This window comes from Notamacropus eugenii, chromosome Y, assembly GCF_028372415.1.
Source record: "Notamacropus eugenii isolate mMacEug1 chromosome Y, mMacEug1.pri_v2, whole genome shotgun sequence".
NCBI classification, from domain to species: domain Eukaryota; kingdom Metazoa; phylum Chordata; class Mammalia; order Diprotodontia; family Macropodidae; genus Notamacropus; species Notamacropus eugenii.
Window position 1 is genome coordinate 11,092,914 of NC_092880.1, and position 18,455 is coordinate 11,111,368.

The 18,455-nt window shown below is 37.3% G+C and overlaps 1 protein-coding gene and 1 pseudogene across 1 annotated transcript; one reads left to right on the forward strand and one right to left on the reverse strand.

Moving 5' to 3' along the window:
* Positions 1-901: 901 nt before the first annotated feature.
* LOC140516863 (ribosomal RNA-processing protein 7 homolog A pseudogene) lies at positions 902-6,688 on the forward strand (annotated as a pseudogene).
* Positions 6,689-14,912: 8,224 nt separating this feature from the next.
* LOC140516864 (olfactory receptor 13G1-like) lies at positions 14,913-15,542 on the reverse strand. Its single transcript, XM_072627732.1, has one exon. The coding sequence runs from the start codon at positions 15,540-15,542 to the stop codon at positions 14,913-14,915; it is 630 nt and encodes a 209-aa protein (XP_072483833.1).
* Positions 15,543-18,455: the final 2,913 nt, after the last annotated feature.

Sequence of the window (18,455 nt, forward strand, 5' to 3'; positions counted from 1 at the left end):
GACAGAAATCCTTTGGAGATTACAATATGCAAGGAGGTAACAACAAGACTAGTCTGTTAGCTTTGGCTGCAGAAGGATGCAGTAAGCAGTATCCTACTGATTCTATGCGGCTTAGTAGAGACAGAACCCAGTATTCACTTAGGGACTGTATAAGCAAGTTAAAGGAGGAGGTAATGAAGACTGTCATAATGACCAGAAATGCAGATGTTTACTATGATACCCACTTAGCAGTTTGCCGTAGGAATGTAATAATGAAGATGGCTCCTCCTGCTGACAAGCACCTAGTTTTCACTCTTATAACTGGGGAAACAGGGGACTCACTTTCAGAGATGCTGGACAAGATTTCACAGTTAAATGACTTAGGGGACTGGGGAAAGAAAAATTTCCTTGAGAGAGAAGAGTAAATAGCCAGGGTATTCAAAGTCAGAATAGATTGACAAGGAAAGAATTGTTTACTGCTCTGCTGAGAGCAGGAGTAGATTTCAGGAGCCTAAATGGTATTCAAATATGAACTATATAGAATGTACCAAGAAAAGGGGCTTGAAACCAAACAGAATAGAGAAGTAAGAACTGCCCCTACAGATTCTCCTGAACCCTTGTATCCAAGTTTGTCACACCTTCAGGAAGAATAGGAAATTGGTCAAGCCTCAGCTCAGATTAAAATACACAGACAGGATTATAGACTCCATACCAATTTGACCATATATTGGAAAAAAGGATCAAATCCTGTAAATAGAGTAATAATAGATATCGGGGTGGAGGCCTTCCTTATATATGGAAACCATGATAATTTTAAACCTGGAAATCATATCACCATCACAGGAGTGAGAGGGCTGAAATATCAGTCAGCCAAGTCAAACCAATTATGAAAACTGGACAATTATCTAAGAAAAATTATATCATGGTAATTGTACACATTTCTGAATATATCATTGAAATAGATATATTGAGAGGTATGACTCTAAATTTACCTGAGAGGAGATATCAATTTGCAGTAAGGAAGAAAGGAATCAATACAGTTTTGGCAGGTAAAATAAAATCAACCCAATCATTTTACTTGAACCTTCTAAAGTAATTACTTTAAAGCAGTATCATGCGCCAGGTGGGCAAGACAAAATTACCTATACTATAAAGGAATATGTTGAGGCAAGAGTGTTAGTCCATACAACCACTTGATGGAATAATCTTATCTGGCCAGTACAAAAGTCAGATGTGACATGGAGGATGACAATGGATTACAGACAACTGAATAAGGTCACTTCTCCCTTGTATGCTGCTGTTCCAGATACCATTACTTTAATAAAAAGGATCCAGAAATATGATGGGACTTGGTACGCGGTTATTGAGGTAGCCAATGCATTCTTTACTATCCCAATAAATTCAAAACAGTGGGATCAATTTCACTTGGGAGGGCCACCAATATACTTTTATACACTTACCACAAGGATATCTGCATAGCCTCACTATTTGTCATAGGATTGCGGCTGAACATTTGGATGAATTAGAGCTACCTGGTGTATAGTTTACCCACTACATAGATGATATTATGATACATAAAAAAATGTAAAAGAAGTGGAGAAAAGTTTGACACTTTTAATTGAACATATGAAAAGCAAAGAGTAGGATATTAAACCTGCAAAGATTCAAGGGTCAGCTCAAATCATGAAATTTCTGTGTATGCAATGGAATTGGGGGCTGCAAGAGATTCTCCCACAAACCTGACAAAAAATTTAGGATTTTCTTGTTCCCAGCACTAAGAAAGAGGCCCAAAAGTTTATAGGATTATTTGAATATTGGCGACATCACTGTTCCTTGGGTAGTAACTAGAGAGATAAGGGGAAAAGTACCAACCCAAATCTGGCAAATAGATTATATTGGACCCCTACCTCAAGATAAAGGACATAAATTTATACGTATTTGTGTTGATACTAATTTAGGTGTAATGGTGGCTTGTCCCTATAAGAATGCAGCCCAGAAAAACACCTGTAAAACTCTAGATATCATGTCTATGTTATGGAACCCCAATGCATGTTCAAAGTGACAAAGGGTTACATTTCAGAGGTAATGAAATGAAGAGATATTGTCTATTAAACAACACGAAAGGATATATCATATTCCATGTTATCCATAAGCATCTGGGTTAATTGAAAGAATGAATGGATTATTAAAAGAACAGTTAAGGAAGTTAAGTTCTAACAATTCTTATCAACACTGGAAAGATAATTTGTTCACTGCTTTATATAATTTGAATGATAAACCATTGGAAGGAAGTACATCTCTTTCCAGAATGATGACTCCAAATCTGAAAATTATAAAATTATAAAATATTTAAAATTCTGAATATTGAATATTGGACTGTTAGACCAGATTTCCCAGTACCATAGACAGAGACACCTATTTTGGCAGGATATAATTTACATTGTTTAGAGGACTTGTGGTTGGATAGAAAAGAAATAAGAAAAATCTCTACTGGAATATGTACGAGAATCCCCAAAAATCATTTTGAATGGATATTACTCAAACCTGGATTAGCAGCTCCATTGCATTGGCTGGAGTAATAGATTCTAATTATCAAGGAGAAATTATTGTGACATTCCAAAATTTAGGGGATGAACCCATACATTTTTGTAAAAATAATAGAATAGTTCAAGTGATCATTATTCCTTGTGAAACAATATCCCTTGTGGAAACTGACCCTTTTTCTGAAATAACTAGCTGAAGAGCTGAAGGATTGCGTTCTACTGATAGAATAAAACTGGGAACTAAAGTATGGATAAAATGCAAGCCAGATAATATTCCAAAAGCTGAGGAAATTAGAGCACATGGGAAAGAAAATGCCATAACTGTGGTTTATTCTGGGGGAAGATGATTACTAAACTGTATCCTTAACTCATATATTCTACCATGAATGAGGCTATGATAGTGGGTTAATGGACTCCAGAAGCATGACTGAACCTATAACTTCCCTGCTTCTGATTACTGTCTCCGTGTTTCTTTTTGGCTTTTTGTCTGTTAAACTTGTTTGCTAGATTTGTTTTCTGCAGGCTTAGTGCCCTCCACCAGCACATGCCTGATTGCTTAAGCCAGATGTTACCCCCTGTCCATGACTGTGATATGTCACCCCTGGACCTGGCATCAACCAAGCTCTGGATGCCAGTTAAAGAACTGACCCCTCAAATCAGACCTCTTGTGGCAGGGACAGTTCTAAGTCCAATCTCAGCAGGAAGTATCTACAGAAGAAGACACCTTTGCTCTTCACCCCAAGATTTGGGGCCTCATTCATTTGAGCGAGGGGGTGCAAATGAATTGAGCAGAACCACAGTATATAGTAATAACAATATTATATGATTATCAACTGTGGATGACTTAACTATTTTCAGTATTACAGTGATCCAAGACAATTCCAAAGGTCTTATGACGAAAAATGCTATCTACTTCCAGATAAAGAACTGATGGAATCTGAGTGCATATTGAAACATACTTTTTTTACTTTGTTTTTATTTTGTTTTGGTCTGTGTTTTCTTTTGCAACATGGCTAATATTGAAATATATCTTGCATCCTGAACATGTATGATCTATATCAGATTGTTTGCCTTTTCAATGATAAGGGAAAGGAGGGGAAGGAAAGAATTTTGAACTCCATTTTTTAAAAATGTTTTAAAAAGTGTTTTTATGTGTAATTGGAAAAAAATTTTAAAGCCCTACAAAGTATAATCATATTTCATAAAGATAACCAATAAATAATTATCACAACAAAGGATAATCCTTTACATAAAATAAAACCACCCCAGGAATTTGACTCAGTTCTAGACTGAGTTCTATACTCAGTTCATTAATGTTCTATACAGTGGTACCTCCAACTCTGAACCTTGTCATCTATAGCCTGAGGAATAAGGACATGAAGACTACTCTGAGGAAGCTCATTGTCTGAAAATACTTCTCAAAGGGTTTAATACCAAAGTATTTTCCATGACTCTATATGGCAGAGGAAAGGAAAGGGAAGAGATGGGAAGAGAGGAGTGGGGAGGGGAGAGAGGAAGAGAAAAGAGGTAAGGGGATGAGGAGGTTGAGGAGGAAAGGAAAGGAGAGATAGAGGAGGAAAAAAGGAGAGAGGGAGAGAAAGAGAGGGAGAGAGAGAGAAAGAGAGAGAGAGAGCCAGAAGCATGTCAAATTATTTTCAATGTATATACGGTCACATAAGTAATTCATGTTATAACTACTTTACATTTCTATAGTCCTTTACATTTTTTAATATGATTTCACAATGTAACATTTGGTTCCCTACACTAAACATAAGAGTGCTTAATAAAGATAGAATTACCATCCTTTTATAGTTAAGGAAACTGAATCTCTAAGACAGTCAGTGCCCTGTTCTGCCTTCACACAGTCAGTAAGGATCAGTCTTGACTAAAACAAAGTTTTCTCTTTCAAAGTCAAATTATTTTCCCATTATATTATATAATGAAAATAACTGTTAAGTCAAAAGCTTAGGGTGAATTTTTCTTTCTTTGGTCCAAATCTAAGACTTTATCGTTGTTAGGTACCTTCATTGAGGAAACTCTACAAACATAATCTTGGAGAATTAACTGGGGAAGTAAGAGCTTCAATAACTGGCCTGGGGACATAAAGTATGTGTCAGAAACAGGACTTGAACACATGACTTCCTGATTTCAAGACAAGCTCTCCATCTACACAACACTTCCTCAAAAGTAAACCATTAATACGAGAACATTCATAAAGTATATGGCAAGAACAATATTTTGGTTTCCATAAGGTATATGATTTTGATATTTCAACATTTAAAATAGAATCAGAATTCCATAGCTACTCATGGATATCAGACCTCATTTAATCCAGTTTGTACATGAACCAGAATTCTACCTAAAACAACATGAAAACTGGACTTCCATTTTTCAATCAAGAAAGGACAGTAATGGAAAATATGTCATATTCGAAATCAGCTCATTCCACATTGAGATAGTTCCATTAGGAAGATTTCATTAACACAGAAGCAAAACTTCCTTTTCTCCACTACAGGATGAATTGATGCACTGAACTGAGCAGAAGCAGAATAATATTCACAAGGAAAACCATGCTGTCAAAAAAAAAAACCAAACTTTAAAATATATAAGAATTTTGATTAAAGCAATGATAAACAAAGTCTTCAGAGGACCTCCGATGAAGTATACTACTACTCTACTCAATGAAGTATATTGCTGACAGAAATGTAATGGATGCAAGATGCATAAAATAACATTTGTGACAGAGTCACAGTTTGTGTTCATTTAGATTAACTGTGCTTATGTGTTAAGAGGGATTATTTTCTTCTCCTTTTTGTATTTTGCTATGTGTATGGAATTTTCTCTTTTTTTGGTATATAAGTTCAGATTTTTAAAAGCAAGAAAATATATTCAAATATATATTCATATACACTGTGGTTGTAAAGGGAGGAAGGAAATAAGAAGGGCAAGAAATCTAGATTATAAAGAGTTTTCAAGTCTAAATTGTATAAACCAGTGCAAAGTAGCTAGGAATTCAAGACCCATATGTTTAAAAGAGATGAGAGTTTATCTGGAAGAAAAACAAAACAATACTCAGATAGTCTCCTGAGAAACAAGAGAGGAAAAACTCCAGGAGGGGGAAGTCATCAACAGCCATTTCCTATTTCCGTGGAAGGGCAGTGGTACAACTATCCTGAGCTTGAAGAGTAAGTCATTGTTCCATGAAGGGATGAGGAGTACGTACCTTGGAAAGAGAATTCATAGTCCAGGAGTCCATACTCCAGCCCATGAAAAGGCAGGGATAGCAAGTTCCTTAAGCCCTAAGTTATAGGGTAAATGATACCTCCACCATCCCTGGTCACCAGCTTTTTACTTTATGGGTTATACTTTATAAGAATAATCTACGACTAGGAACTATGACTCCCAGCAGCCCCTGCTCTCTTTTCCATCACGGTGGCGGACAAGAAAATGTGTGATAAGGAAAAGACCCAGGAAGGGGCTCCGAGTTCACCGTCCAGTACGGAGCTGTCCCCGTCAAATTCCGCCGGGAGCAGGCGTTTTCTCAACTCCTCTGCGTCCCAGAGCACCGAGTTCGAGGGGGGCCCGGTCCAGCTGGTCCCCAGAGCACAAGCTCTTTGTCCTCCATGTCCCCCTGTACTGCTCCGAGGGGTTCCAGGTGCCTTACCTGGTGTTCAGGAAGCGGGCGTCAGTCCCCAAGGCTGTGGCTCTGCAGGGACCCAGGATCATTCCCACAGATAGCCACCCGGCGAAAACTGGCATTGAGAAGTGGATAGCGGACTACACAGACTGTCTGGACGACCTGGAGGTCCTCAAGCTGGAGGTGGACAAGTTCATGGAGGATTACTACAAGAAGATAGCTGCAGAAGATGCCAAGGCAGAGGCGGAGGAAGGGGTCCTGGATGAGGAAGGCTGGGTGAAGGTGACCCTCAGAGGCCCGCGGCCGACCTGCCCTGCTATGAGGCTGCCAGCCTGCCCGTGCTGGAGAAGGAAAAGCACAAGAAGGCCGGTAGGGAGCTGTTCAATTTCTATGCATGGCAGCACCTCGAGACCAAGATGGAGCCCCTGGCCCAGCTGTGGAAGAAGTTTGAGGAGGACAAGCAGAGGAATGCTCTGCTTCCGGCCCAGCGCAAGTTCCACCCATACTGAATTAGGCCCTGGGGAGGGGTACCAGGGGCCATCGTCCATGCCTGGTCTGGGGGATCTGGGGGAACCGGCAAGGAAGCTGGCCAGCCCAGAAGAGAGAGAAGAGCTCTAAGCACGTGGCTTGGGATCCCAGTTTTTCGGGGGCGCTCTCGCTTTTCAGGGGCACCCTCTCTCCACAAGACTGCAGCCATTCTCTGGAGGATGTAAACAAAGGACAGACAGCCCTTCAAAAGAAAAAAAAAGACTAATCTACAAATCCTGATATAATAACGAAGCAGACAGGCTCCTGTAAACCAGAACAGACAGACAGACGGACAGACATCACACAGGCAAAATTTGAATGGAACTCTCTATACTTTGAGTAAATGAACAATGAGTTGAGCTCAGAACTGAATAGGAGGAAGAAGGCCGATGAGATTGCCTTTGGAAGATTGCAAAATCATTTTATTGCTCCAAAGTATCTCTCTGAAATAAAGATAGGTCTACCTGTCTCTCTGTCCCTCCTCTCTCTCTCTCTGTCTCTGTCTCTCTCTGTCTCTGTCTCTGTCTCTCTCTCTGTCTCTGTCTCTGTCTCTCTCTGTCTCTCTGTCTCTCTCTCTCTCTGTCTCTCTCTCTGTCTGTCTCTCTCTCTCTGTCTCTCTGTCTCTCTCTCTCTGTCTCTCTGTCTCTCTCTCTCTGTCTCTGTCTCTCTCTGTCTCTCTCTCTCTCTCTCTCTCTCTCTCTCTCTCTCTCTCTCTCTCTCTCCCTCCCTCTCTCCCTCATACACACATACACACACTCACACACGCATCCTTCCCTCTCTTTCATGCTCCTACCATATTCCTCCAACAAATCTGAAAGAGATTCAATAACAGTAACATCATTGTGATATTAGAGAATATTTTGTATCCTTGACCCACTAAATCTTCACATAGATATAACCTGAAGATTCTGGAAAACCCAGAGACAAATCCTCTTTCTTTCTAAGAATTCAGTCTGTATTAGAGAGAGTTGCCTTCCTCTGGACCCCAGCACAGTCAGATTGTATTCTGAAAGCACAGTAAGATTTGTTCTATGTCATCATTGCAATATTTGGGGACATGAGTTCATGAAATGTTCAGCTACCTTGGTCCCTCTGGAAGAGATGTTTATACATTTCTTATGTTTCTAGAACTCACATTCTACTGAGTACCCCAGATATCACACGCTTTTTTTTTTCTTTTCTTCACAGGAAATTCACAGGAAATGGGCAAGGACTGCCTTTTTCTCTCTTTCATTTCCTGGATTCTTCAGGCAAGTGGTAAAAGATGTCCTTTCTCTAGGTACTGTGATATTTTTGTTTACCATAGTGTCTGAAATTGCAGTGGATAGAGCACCAGTGCAGGAGTCAGAAGGACCTGAGTTCAAATCTCACCTCAGACACTTGACACTCACTAGATGTGTGACCTTAGGTAAGTCACTTGACCCCAATTGCCTCATCCTGGGTCATCTCCAGTCATTCTGATGAATATCTCGTCACTGGATTCAGATGACTCTGGAAGAGAAGTGAGGCTGATGACCTGCACAACCCTCCCTCACTCAAAAAAAGTGCAAGTCATGTCATTATTTCTCTGATGGCATGGCCTTCTTCAGCAATAAAGGATGAACACACAACCCCCTAAGTTATACAATGAGCAATCATAAATAGCAAAGATTTTAAAAAGGAAAAGAAATTCAGGAAAACCAACATATCAACCATATGTAATAATTTAAACAGCATTCTATAGCTGTTGCATAACTCTGGAAAAAAATGGAAGCCAACTTTTTTTTAATAGGTCTTCTATGGAAACAAAGAGTAGTCATCATAATTACATAGTACTCAGTTCAATTTTGTTTATTATTTCAATTTATACTGATATAAATGTACACAGTTTTCCTGATTCTGTTTTGTTTAATTCTGTATCACATCATATTATATCTTCTCATGCTTCACAGTCGTAATTTCTTATGATGTAGTAATAGTCCATTGTACTCATTTACAAAAATTTTTTAACCATTCCCCAACTGAATGCATACATGCTTTAGAATTTCTTGCCCCACAGAAAGGGCTGCTGTAAATATTTTTATACATATGTGATCTTTCTTTCTATCATTTGTATCCAGGGAATACATACCTCGACAAGGAATATGTGTCTCAATGTATATGACCTATTTTTTAAATCTGCTTCAAGGTTTTTCCCATCTCTCCCATCTCACAAGTCCCTACTGTAGTTAAATCCCTTGTCAATTCTCACCAACAGCATTCCAACATCCTGGTACTTTCTCTTCCTGCTTCTGGTCTCTTCTTTTCCAATTCACACTCCACACAGGTGCAAAATTGTGTGGCATCCTTAAAAAAAAATCTGTTTCTCTCACTTAAGAAGCTTCAGTGGCTCCCAATTATATGCTAAGACTGGCCCTGTGGTCTGTCCTCCCTGTACTATTACTAATGAGCTACCTGTGGGCAGACAATATTGGTGGTTCCCTCCAGGGACAGAACAACACAGGACTGAGGAAAGTTTTTGTCTTCTGAGTCTACTCAGGTCCCAAGTGAATCATTTTACCATGCATAGCACACTCAAAATTCCTTTAAAGTTTTGCCCGAACAACTTGATAAGCTATTATATAAAAAGCATGAAGAAAACTTCCTTTGGGAACTATATTATTACTCAACCTTATATGTTCAGGGGACGAATCAAAGCTTACACATTCCAGAACTATAGAAATAGAATCTAAAAGATCAATGAGTTTGTATCAATAATATGTATGAGGGTTTCCAAAGGTTAAGAAAAAAGCAAATGCATGGTCACTTGGCAAGCATGTTATACATGTATTATGCATTGTTCTCTACTTTTTATATATCATTTATTTACTTAGCAATTTTTTGCTAAAAGTAAATGTTAAAGTATCCAAGTATGTATGTCTACATCTATGAAGAGTTATTTCCACTAGACCTCATGGACATACAACAAGTTTTTTTTCTTTTTAAAAAAAAAAAAAGGTTCCCAATCAATGGATGGGGGATCAGATCTAAATTCTAACAGATTAGGTCCACAAATTCACACATCTCTTGAGACCAAGCTAATGTCACCCTGGCAAAAGATATGGAATTGAATGAAAAAAGAGCACTGATTCTCTAAGACCCTGACACAGTACCATATTTATCCATTACTTCTGATCATAAGGACACCTGCAGACCACCCAGCTGAACATAGACCTCTCCAATGGATGGCTATTAACATCACTGGGCAGTTAAAATATACATTAGATTTTGATTGGGTTTAATTGTGCAAGACTAGATATTGTCAGTTGTAGTAAATCTCTATCTGCAACAAGGGAAGGAGGTCAGCTTAGAACATCTGTGAAGTGACTTATATTTATTTCTATCTAATACCTGTTGTTTTTAGTTTAGGACAATTACTAGCCACAGTACTTTATTACTGTCTAGCAATAGAGGGAGCCAGTGTAGTGGGAGGTCTCAATTGAAGTAATAACAAGATGTCCACATTTACATCAAAACAAACTGCCCTCATCACTAACCTACTAGAGGCTTAGAGTGCTAGATTTGGAGACTAGAAGACCTAAATTTGAACCCTGACTGAAATAGTTATTCCCTGTGTGACCTTAGACTTTTCCTCTCTCACCCTGTTTCTTCATCTATAAAATGGGAATAACAGTAACACACAACTTAAGCACTATGTAAGGATCAAATGAAAAAAATGTGTATAAAGCACTTTAGAAAACTTACGGAGCTATGTAAATATTAGCTAGTATTACTATCATCATTATTATTAATTACTCTTGAATCAAAGTTCCTGCCCCTAGAACAGATATAGCACCCATGGTCACAGATATCTTAGCCTCTAAATTCTTCCTACCAATGCATGCAGAATACCACTCCATCTTTCCCACAGTAGTCCAGCTGTGGGTCTTGTTTAGTGTTTTACACGTATCTGCTATGAGTCATGGTATTCCAGACTGCAACATGATGAAGTTGACATATTTATTCATGTGAAATGTATACTCAGACCAAGGATTAAGTAGGGTAGCAAAAGGTTTCATGCTTTCCCCTCTCATGGACTACCTATCTTTCTGTATGGCAGTAACATTACACTTTATTTTGTTTTAAGGATGATTTCCAGTGATTGTCATTCTGACTATTATAAATATACAAATTAAAAATAAAGGACATATGAAGAATGACACTGCCTAATTCAAGAGAAAGAACAGATAAGTAGATGTATAGAATAATTTTACACATATATGTGTGTGTATATATATATACATATATATATACACACACACATATGCCACACATACACACACACATACACACACACACACACACACACCTATTTGTGTCTAGTGGTAGCAATCTCTAGGGTGGTGGGGAGCAAAAAAATTACATGATAAATTTTACTACATATTTAAAAGGAATAGCAAATTGTACATAACAGATTTGCATTTTTATGTGAAATTATCTTTTTTATTATACTATGTTACAGAAATACTTGTTTTATTCCATAAATTAATTTTTTAAAGAAGAAACTTTATAAGATTCTGAATTAAGCCAGAATCCCATTTTTTCCACTTTGCATGAAAAATATTATTTACAAGCCAGAAGATAGATAGATAGATAGATAGATAGATAGATAGATAGATAGATGATAGATAGATAGATAGATAGATAGATAGATAGATAGATAGATAGATAGACAGACAGACAGATAATCTTTCCAATGAGGATATCTACCTCTTAAATTGAACTAAAATTTTAAAAACTGTTTGGTGAGTTTATGGAATTAGAGCAATGGTAAGAATATTCTCATCAAGCTTGGAAGTTTGGTGAATCATGATTTCATGATCCAAGAAATTCCTGGGAAGTCACCCAAAATTTAGCATCAGACAGTCATGGAGACCTCTCTATGGAGAGTAGTGAAGGTATACTAACAATATTTCTCATCCAGTTTACACTGTGTCCTTAGGATTTTTCATTGTGTCCTTAGGATCATTGATTTTGAAATGGAAGGGACTTGGACATTATTCTAGTCAAGAAGTGTCCAACTTACCACCTGTAACAAAACTCCTAAGTGCAAGCCATAATCTGATAAAAATATAATTGAGAAATGTTAATAAAATAAAAATATAACATAACAAAGATAATGTTAATTTGTGGTTTTCTAAATCAACCCATGACTATAGAGATCCATTTCTATTTCAGTTTGACATCACTATCTAGTCAAATCATCTTATTCTATATATTAGGAAAGTGGGGCACAAAGAGCTTAAGTGGCTTGCCAAGAGTCATACAACTAATAAATACCTGAAACAGTATTTAAATCAAGGTTTTCCTCAATCATAGGTTAACTTTCTATCCATTATTCCAAATTGCCTCTCATTTCCAAAATTTTAATCAGTTCTTAGGGTTATCACATTCTTTCCTTACACTTTTCACAAATGTTACATTTTTAAAACTGTCCCCAAATTACTGATGAGTAGAGCTTTACTTGAAATAAAAGAAAGAGCCCTGGACTTAGAATCAATACTAGTTAGATTTCAGTCTTATCTTTCTCAGTTACTAGCTGTAAGATTATGAAAAGTCACTGGAATACACTGAGTTTTCATATGCTCTCCTAAAAATAGGGATTAATATTTTTTCTAGCAATCTCATTGAGTTGCTGTATGGATCAAATGATTTAATGTATGTGAAGATCCTTTGTAATTACAAGACATCATACAAGTATAAGGACTTACTAGCCACAAAGCTTTCCTAAACCTGTTGTGAATTTTCATTTTCTCTAGTCACAAAAGGTGCTCCCTTAGTTCGGTCTTTTTGAAAGATCACTCTCTGCTCAGCTAGAACAAAGCTCTGTTAGCCTAATCTACTGGCTGAACTAAACTGTTCATCTGACTAATTCCTAATTCATTAGCTAAAGCAACTAGTGGTACCATGTGGTAACAGAACATTGGCCTTGAAATCAGACCTGATTTCATGTCCTATCTCTGGCAAAGACTAGCTGTGAGATCGTTAGCAAGTCACTTAACATCTCTGTGCCTCAGAAGGTTATCTAAAACTGTTTGTTATAGGCAAATGGTTGCACTGCATCATAGGTTGAGACAAAACAAAGAGAGAAACCATGTGACTGAGTTTGTCAGATTAATCCTTTATTTTAGGATCATTTTAAAGACAAGGAATGAGATGATGAATGCAGGTAAACTAAGGCAATTTGCAACACTTAAATAGGTGAATACAAGTCATTGCATGGTATATAGGATATTCTGCTAGAAATGGAGTAAGGGTTCTGAATAAAACAAGTGGGTGTAGTTGATCAAGTGCTAGAAAGGAGTTAGGAAGACACAAATTCAAATGTGGCCTCAGCTATTTAGTATTCAAGTAACAATTTCAATCAGTGTCAAGTTCCTCATTTGTCAAATGGTTGTTATTCAGTTCTTTCAGTCATGTCTGATTTTCTTGACCCCATCCAGGGTTTTTGTGTCAGATACTAACATGGTTTGCTATTTCCTTCTCCAGCTCACTTTACAGATGAGGAAACTGAGGCCCACAGGATTAAGTGACTTGCCTAAGATCATACAACTTAGTAAGTGTCTGAGGCCAGATTTGAACTTAGGGAGATGAGGCTTACTGACTCCAGCCCCAATACTCTATCCGCTGTACCACCTAGCTGTCCCTATCTGTCAAATGGAAATAATAGTAACACCTACCTCACAATGCTATTGTGAAGATCAGATGAGATAATATATGTATAAGATGCCTTGCAAACCCTAAATTTCCATATAAATGGTATTGCTGTCATCATTACCATCATCACTATTATTACAATACATGTGGGCATATCGTGATGAGAAAGAACCACTCCTATCATGCCTTTCTTTCCTTCTCCAGTACCTAACTCCAACAAGGCAAGACGTGATAGAAACTTCAGAAGTGTTGCTGTCCCCTGCTAGAATGACAGGTGAAAGAGCTAATACATTCCCTTTCCTCTGTCCATCAGTCTCTATCCATGGTCTGGCACACAGAATGCCTGGATCAGAGCACTAGCCTTATTCCTCTACAGTGTCCCTGAACATCCTTTGCTGACAGGCTTGGCTGGACCATTTAGGAGAAGCATGCCTATGAACGATCAATGCCAACCTCTCGTCCCTTCTCTCCCCTCTGTCCATGCCTGACAGCATGACAGAATCATCAGGGGTTTTGAATGCTGTACCTCTCAATCTAGGTAACCAATTTGTTCTGCATTTGTGCAAAAGTTGGTGTTTGGGCATGTGAGAAGAGGAAATGGGGAAAAAATAGTCTCACTGACAGGAAGGATTTAATCATTCAATATAGCCTTGGAATGAAAATATAGGGGTATTCAAGTTCCTTCACACATACAGTCACCTCCAGGCTTCAAGATTCTTAGCTCTGAAGCTCTCAGCAGGCTTCTCTAACTGGAAAAATTCCAAATCATTTGGGATTGCATGAAATTGAGAGATCAACTCTGCTTTGTTAATCAACTCTATTATGTTCTCAAAATAAAAAGTATCCACAAGAACAGCACTGCCTAATGCAGACCATATGTCTCATTGATATTTGGTCAGTTCTCAAAGGGTTCCTCTTCTCAGGCTGCATGTTATGTCAATAGATAACACATATTATGATCTTATATTATGAGAAGAAGTCAGAGCCTATCCTCTTTGTTCTGGCTAGCTAAATGAATCAATATTTAAATCAATAATTTTTATTACTACTAAATAATAGGACCTAGGACAAGGTACATAACATGATACAGCTACTAGCTACATGATACCATGCATCTTCCAGATGGTGCTAGACACAATAATGTAAAATAATAAAACAAATATGCAATCCATCATGTTCAATATTTAACTGAATGTTCACTGTTTACTGTTCAAATATTTAATCACCACTTCCTAAACAAGGAATGGGAGTCAAAAAGAATGCTCCTGTTCTCAACATGGCTTGTAGCTTACCTGATATTTCCTTTGGATTCTAAGACATGTTATACAGATTACCAATAGCAAATACATGGCTAGTAGCACTGATTCCTCATCATAGCAAATATATATCTATCTATATATGTGAAAAGCCCTTCACTGATAAGACAAACATGTCACAAAAGTATACCTAACTGATATAATTTCAAAATTAGACAAAATTTTAAGTCAGAGCTAAGATGGATGATTTTTTACACTAAATGATAAAGTTCTGCCTGGGGAAAAGAGTGAAATCTATCCCAACAGTTTCTGCAAAGCCCCTTTCACTTCTCTGTTCCTGAAGGAATAAATAATTGGGTTGAACACAGGGATGATGACAGAGTAGAGGACAGTGATGATTTTGTCCCTTTCCAAAGAGAGGTTGGAGGTTGGGCGGATGTAGGTATAAATTACAGTGGAATAATAGAGGGAGACCACAGTAAGGTGAGAAGAGCAAGTGGAAAAGGCTTTCTTCTTGCCTTTAGAGGAGCGAATCCTCAGAACTGTCCTAATAATATATCCATAAGAAACCAGGATAAGGGAACAACTTCCCACCCCAAATATCATATTAACACAGAAAGCTAGAGTTTCATTGAGATGGGTGTCAGAGCATGACAGCTTCAGTATGGGTGGCAGCTCACAGAAGAAATGGTCAATAACAAGGGATTTGCAGAAGGACAAGGGGACTGCCAAGCTGGTATGGACTGCTGAGTTGCTTATACCAATGGCCCAGATGCCTCCAGCCATTCCACTGCAGACATGACTACTCATGACCATTGAGTAATGCAGGGGATGACAGATAGCAGCATAATGGTCAAATGCCATGATGGCCAAGAGGAGAACCTCTGAGACTAAGGCCCATGTGAACATGAACATCTGAGTCATGCAGCCTGCAAACGAAATAGCAACCTCCTAAGAAAAAAGGTTGGCTAACATCTTGGGAACGATAGTAGATGTACATAAGATGTCAATGACAGACAAGTTGCCCAAAAGGAAGTACATGGGTGTGTGAAGCTGTTGACTAGCATAGATGGTGAAGAAGATGAGAGAGTTTCCCACCACAGCAGTTATATAGGTACACAGGAAGGACACTAACAAAAACAGGCGTAACTCTGGAAGGTTGGAGATTCCTATCAGTATGAATTCTATTTCCATTGATTGATTCTTCATCCCAATAAATTAAAGATTGGCCTTGAAAAGAAGTCAAATAATAATGAGCTAGATTCCTTTGATTCAGTTCAAGACACTTCAATAACTACTTTAAGACTTCTTTTTTTATTTTAGATCATAGGATGTACTTTTGAAATGTTACCTTAGAGCCCATATTTTACATCATCTTTTTATTTATTAAGCCTATCATGAGGGCATTCTCTATGCACAATACCACTTTAGGGATAATGGATGTGTAGCAGGAATGGGAGTACCAAGGAATATATCTCCTCCCTAAGACATATTTGAGGAGACACCAGTCACAGACAAAGTTATGCAACAAGGGAAAATAAGATAATTAAGCACCTAAATAAATACTGTGATAAAATACCTTTACATGGTAATTATACTTACAAAATATTTAATCCATTCTAATTTTTCACAATAATCTTTTGAGGTAATTATTTTCACTTTATAGATGAGGAAATTGAAGTTTATAGAAATTCATTGACCTTTCCAAATTCACACAACAAATCCATGTATTAGGGGGAGAGGTTCACTTTTTTTTTATACAAATGTCTTCTACTTCACAATGTTGCCAAAAAAAATGAGAGGAGGAAGAGATTGGTGCATGCAGGGGATATTTAGAGTAAAGGGCATAGTGAAGAGCTGAAACTTGAAATGGACCGTGAATTAAGATTTGAAGAGTCAGAGAGGGGATCTATATGAGCCAACACTGAAGAGTTATTATGAGAAAGGACTGTGAAGGAAATTCGGGTTCAAAGGTTATTAGGTGAAAGAGAAAAGCTAAGGAGTTTGAAGCATTAAACATGCATGAATCTGAATATCACCTTGCATGTGGTAAGCAATTTATAAATAGATTTTAAATGCATCAATGATTGCATAAAATTCCTTAACTGGGGAACAGGAAATTCAGGTCTTTATCCTAGTCTAGTCATTAGCTATGTAATTTTAGGTGGACCAGTTGATTTCTCTTGTTTTCAGTTTCCTCATCTGTAAAATGGGGTTAGGGAGTATGAAATGATCGTATAAATCCCTTCTAGATCATATGACCTGTCATTACATGACCTAGTAAACTCTTTTCAGTTTTAAAAGCATCTTTAAAAGTCAACCTGATTTTTTTGGCCAGTAGGACTACTCAGTAATATACTACTTTTAATGAATTGACCTAGATTAGAGAAGTGAGTTGAAGACTCATATCCTTAGCTCTTTTAATGAGCATAAAAATTACTCAGAGGTTTAATGAGTCAAGAGCATGATAAGATTATGGAAATCACTACTACTACATTTTCCAGATTCTGATAGACTCATCTCACACAACTTGTGCACATTAGAAAATGCAGAAGGTTTTATAGTGTTGGGTATAGTTAACACTTTTAGATTATTGTTAATTTCATTTTAAATTTTTTTAATTCCTACATTTTACATAAGAAATGGAGAATTTGCATTACTTCTACAGAAAATACATTTTAAATGATTTTAAGATTGGGCCCTAAAATCCTTAAGGAAGAAAAGAAACTGAGGTTATTTATTCCATATTACGCTACCTCTTCTCTGAGTCTCAGTTATCATTTCTGTAAGAGAGATCACATATGCTTAATAAAAGGTATTTACAGAATTACTAGGCAGATCAAAAGAGATAATTAGTATAAATAATTTTGTAAGTAATAAAAAACCTACAAATTTGAACAACTATTATCTCTGCTATTATCACTTCTGGCATTTAATAGTACAAGATACAAAGAATAAAATGGACTTAGGCACAAATTGATTAAGGATAGTGACTCACATATGCTGAAGACTGTCACTTTTCTTTTTATGAAGATTTTCTGGAAAATAAAAAAGGTTTTCAAGGTTTGCAAACTTCAAATTCTATACACAAGGCAGCTGACATCATCATTTTCATCATTTGAAATGGATATCTGAACAGGAGACACAAAGTGAACAATGTTGTTAAATTTAATACATTTTTAAAAAGCATGTAACAAGTTTAGTGTTTCATGTCTTTTTCATTGTGTATTGCAATGCTTACATTTGCTAATAATAAAGTTTGTAATAAAAATAAAATTCAATTTTACTAAAGAGTGACTAAACAGACACATCTATAGGTCCACATCATGAAAAACTTTATTGGAGCAGTTGCTGCTCACTCTTAAGTTGAGCTTATCACATAGGCTAAAAAAACAGCACCAGACAGAATGCCAAGGCATCTTCCTAGTTTTGAAGGTCTGTCTTCCTACTGCTATACAAGATGCTGCTACTTTTTGCACACACTCACAGTGGTGGGAGCCACAAATTTCCTTTATTATTTATTCCAATCTCAAAGAGTCTTCATCAGGATTTTTTCCTTATAGTTAATCTGAGTTCCTCACAGTACAATTGAATTCTATTGATTTCCTCTGTCCTCCTTAGAGATGGAGAAATAGTGAGCTGTAGCACTCAGAACTGCCCTTGTTTTTAATGGCCCTGTAAAAAGTCACAGATTTCAACAATTAGGAGCAATCTTGGAATATCATTTAGTCAAGTTCCCCATATTCGGGGAAATAAATTTCTAACATCCTAGACATGGGATTGTCTATTCTCTTCTTTAAGGTCTTCAGGGATCGATAGTTCACACTCTCCCTAAGG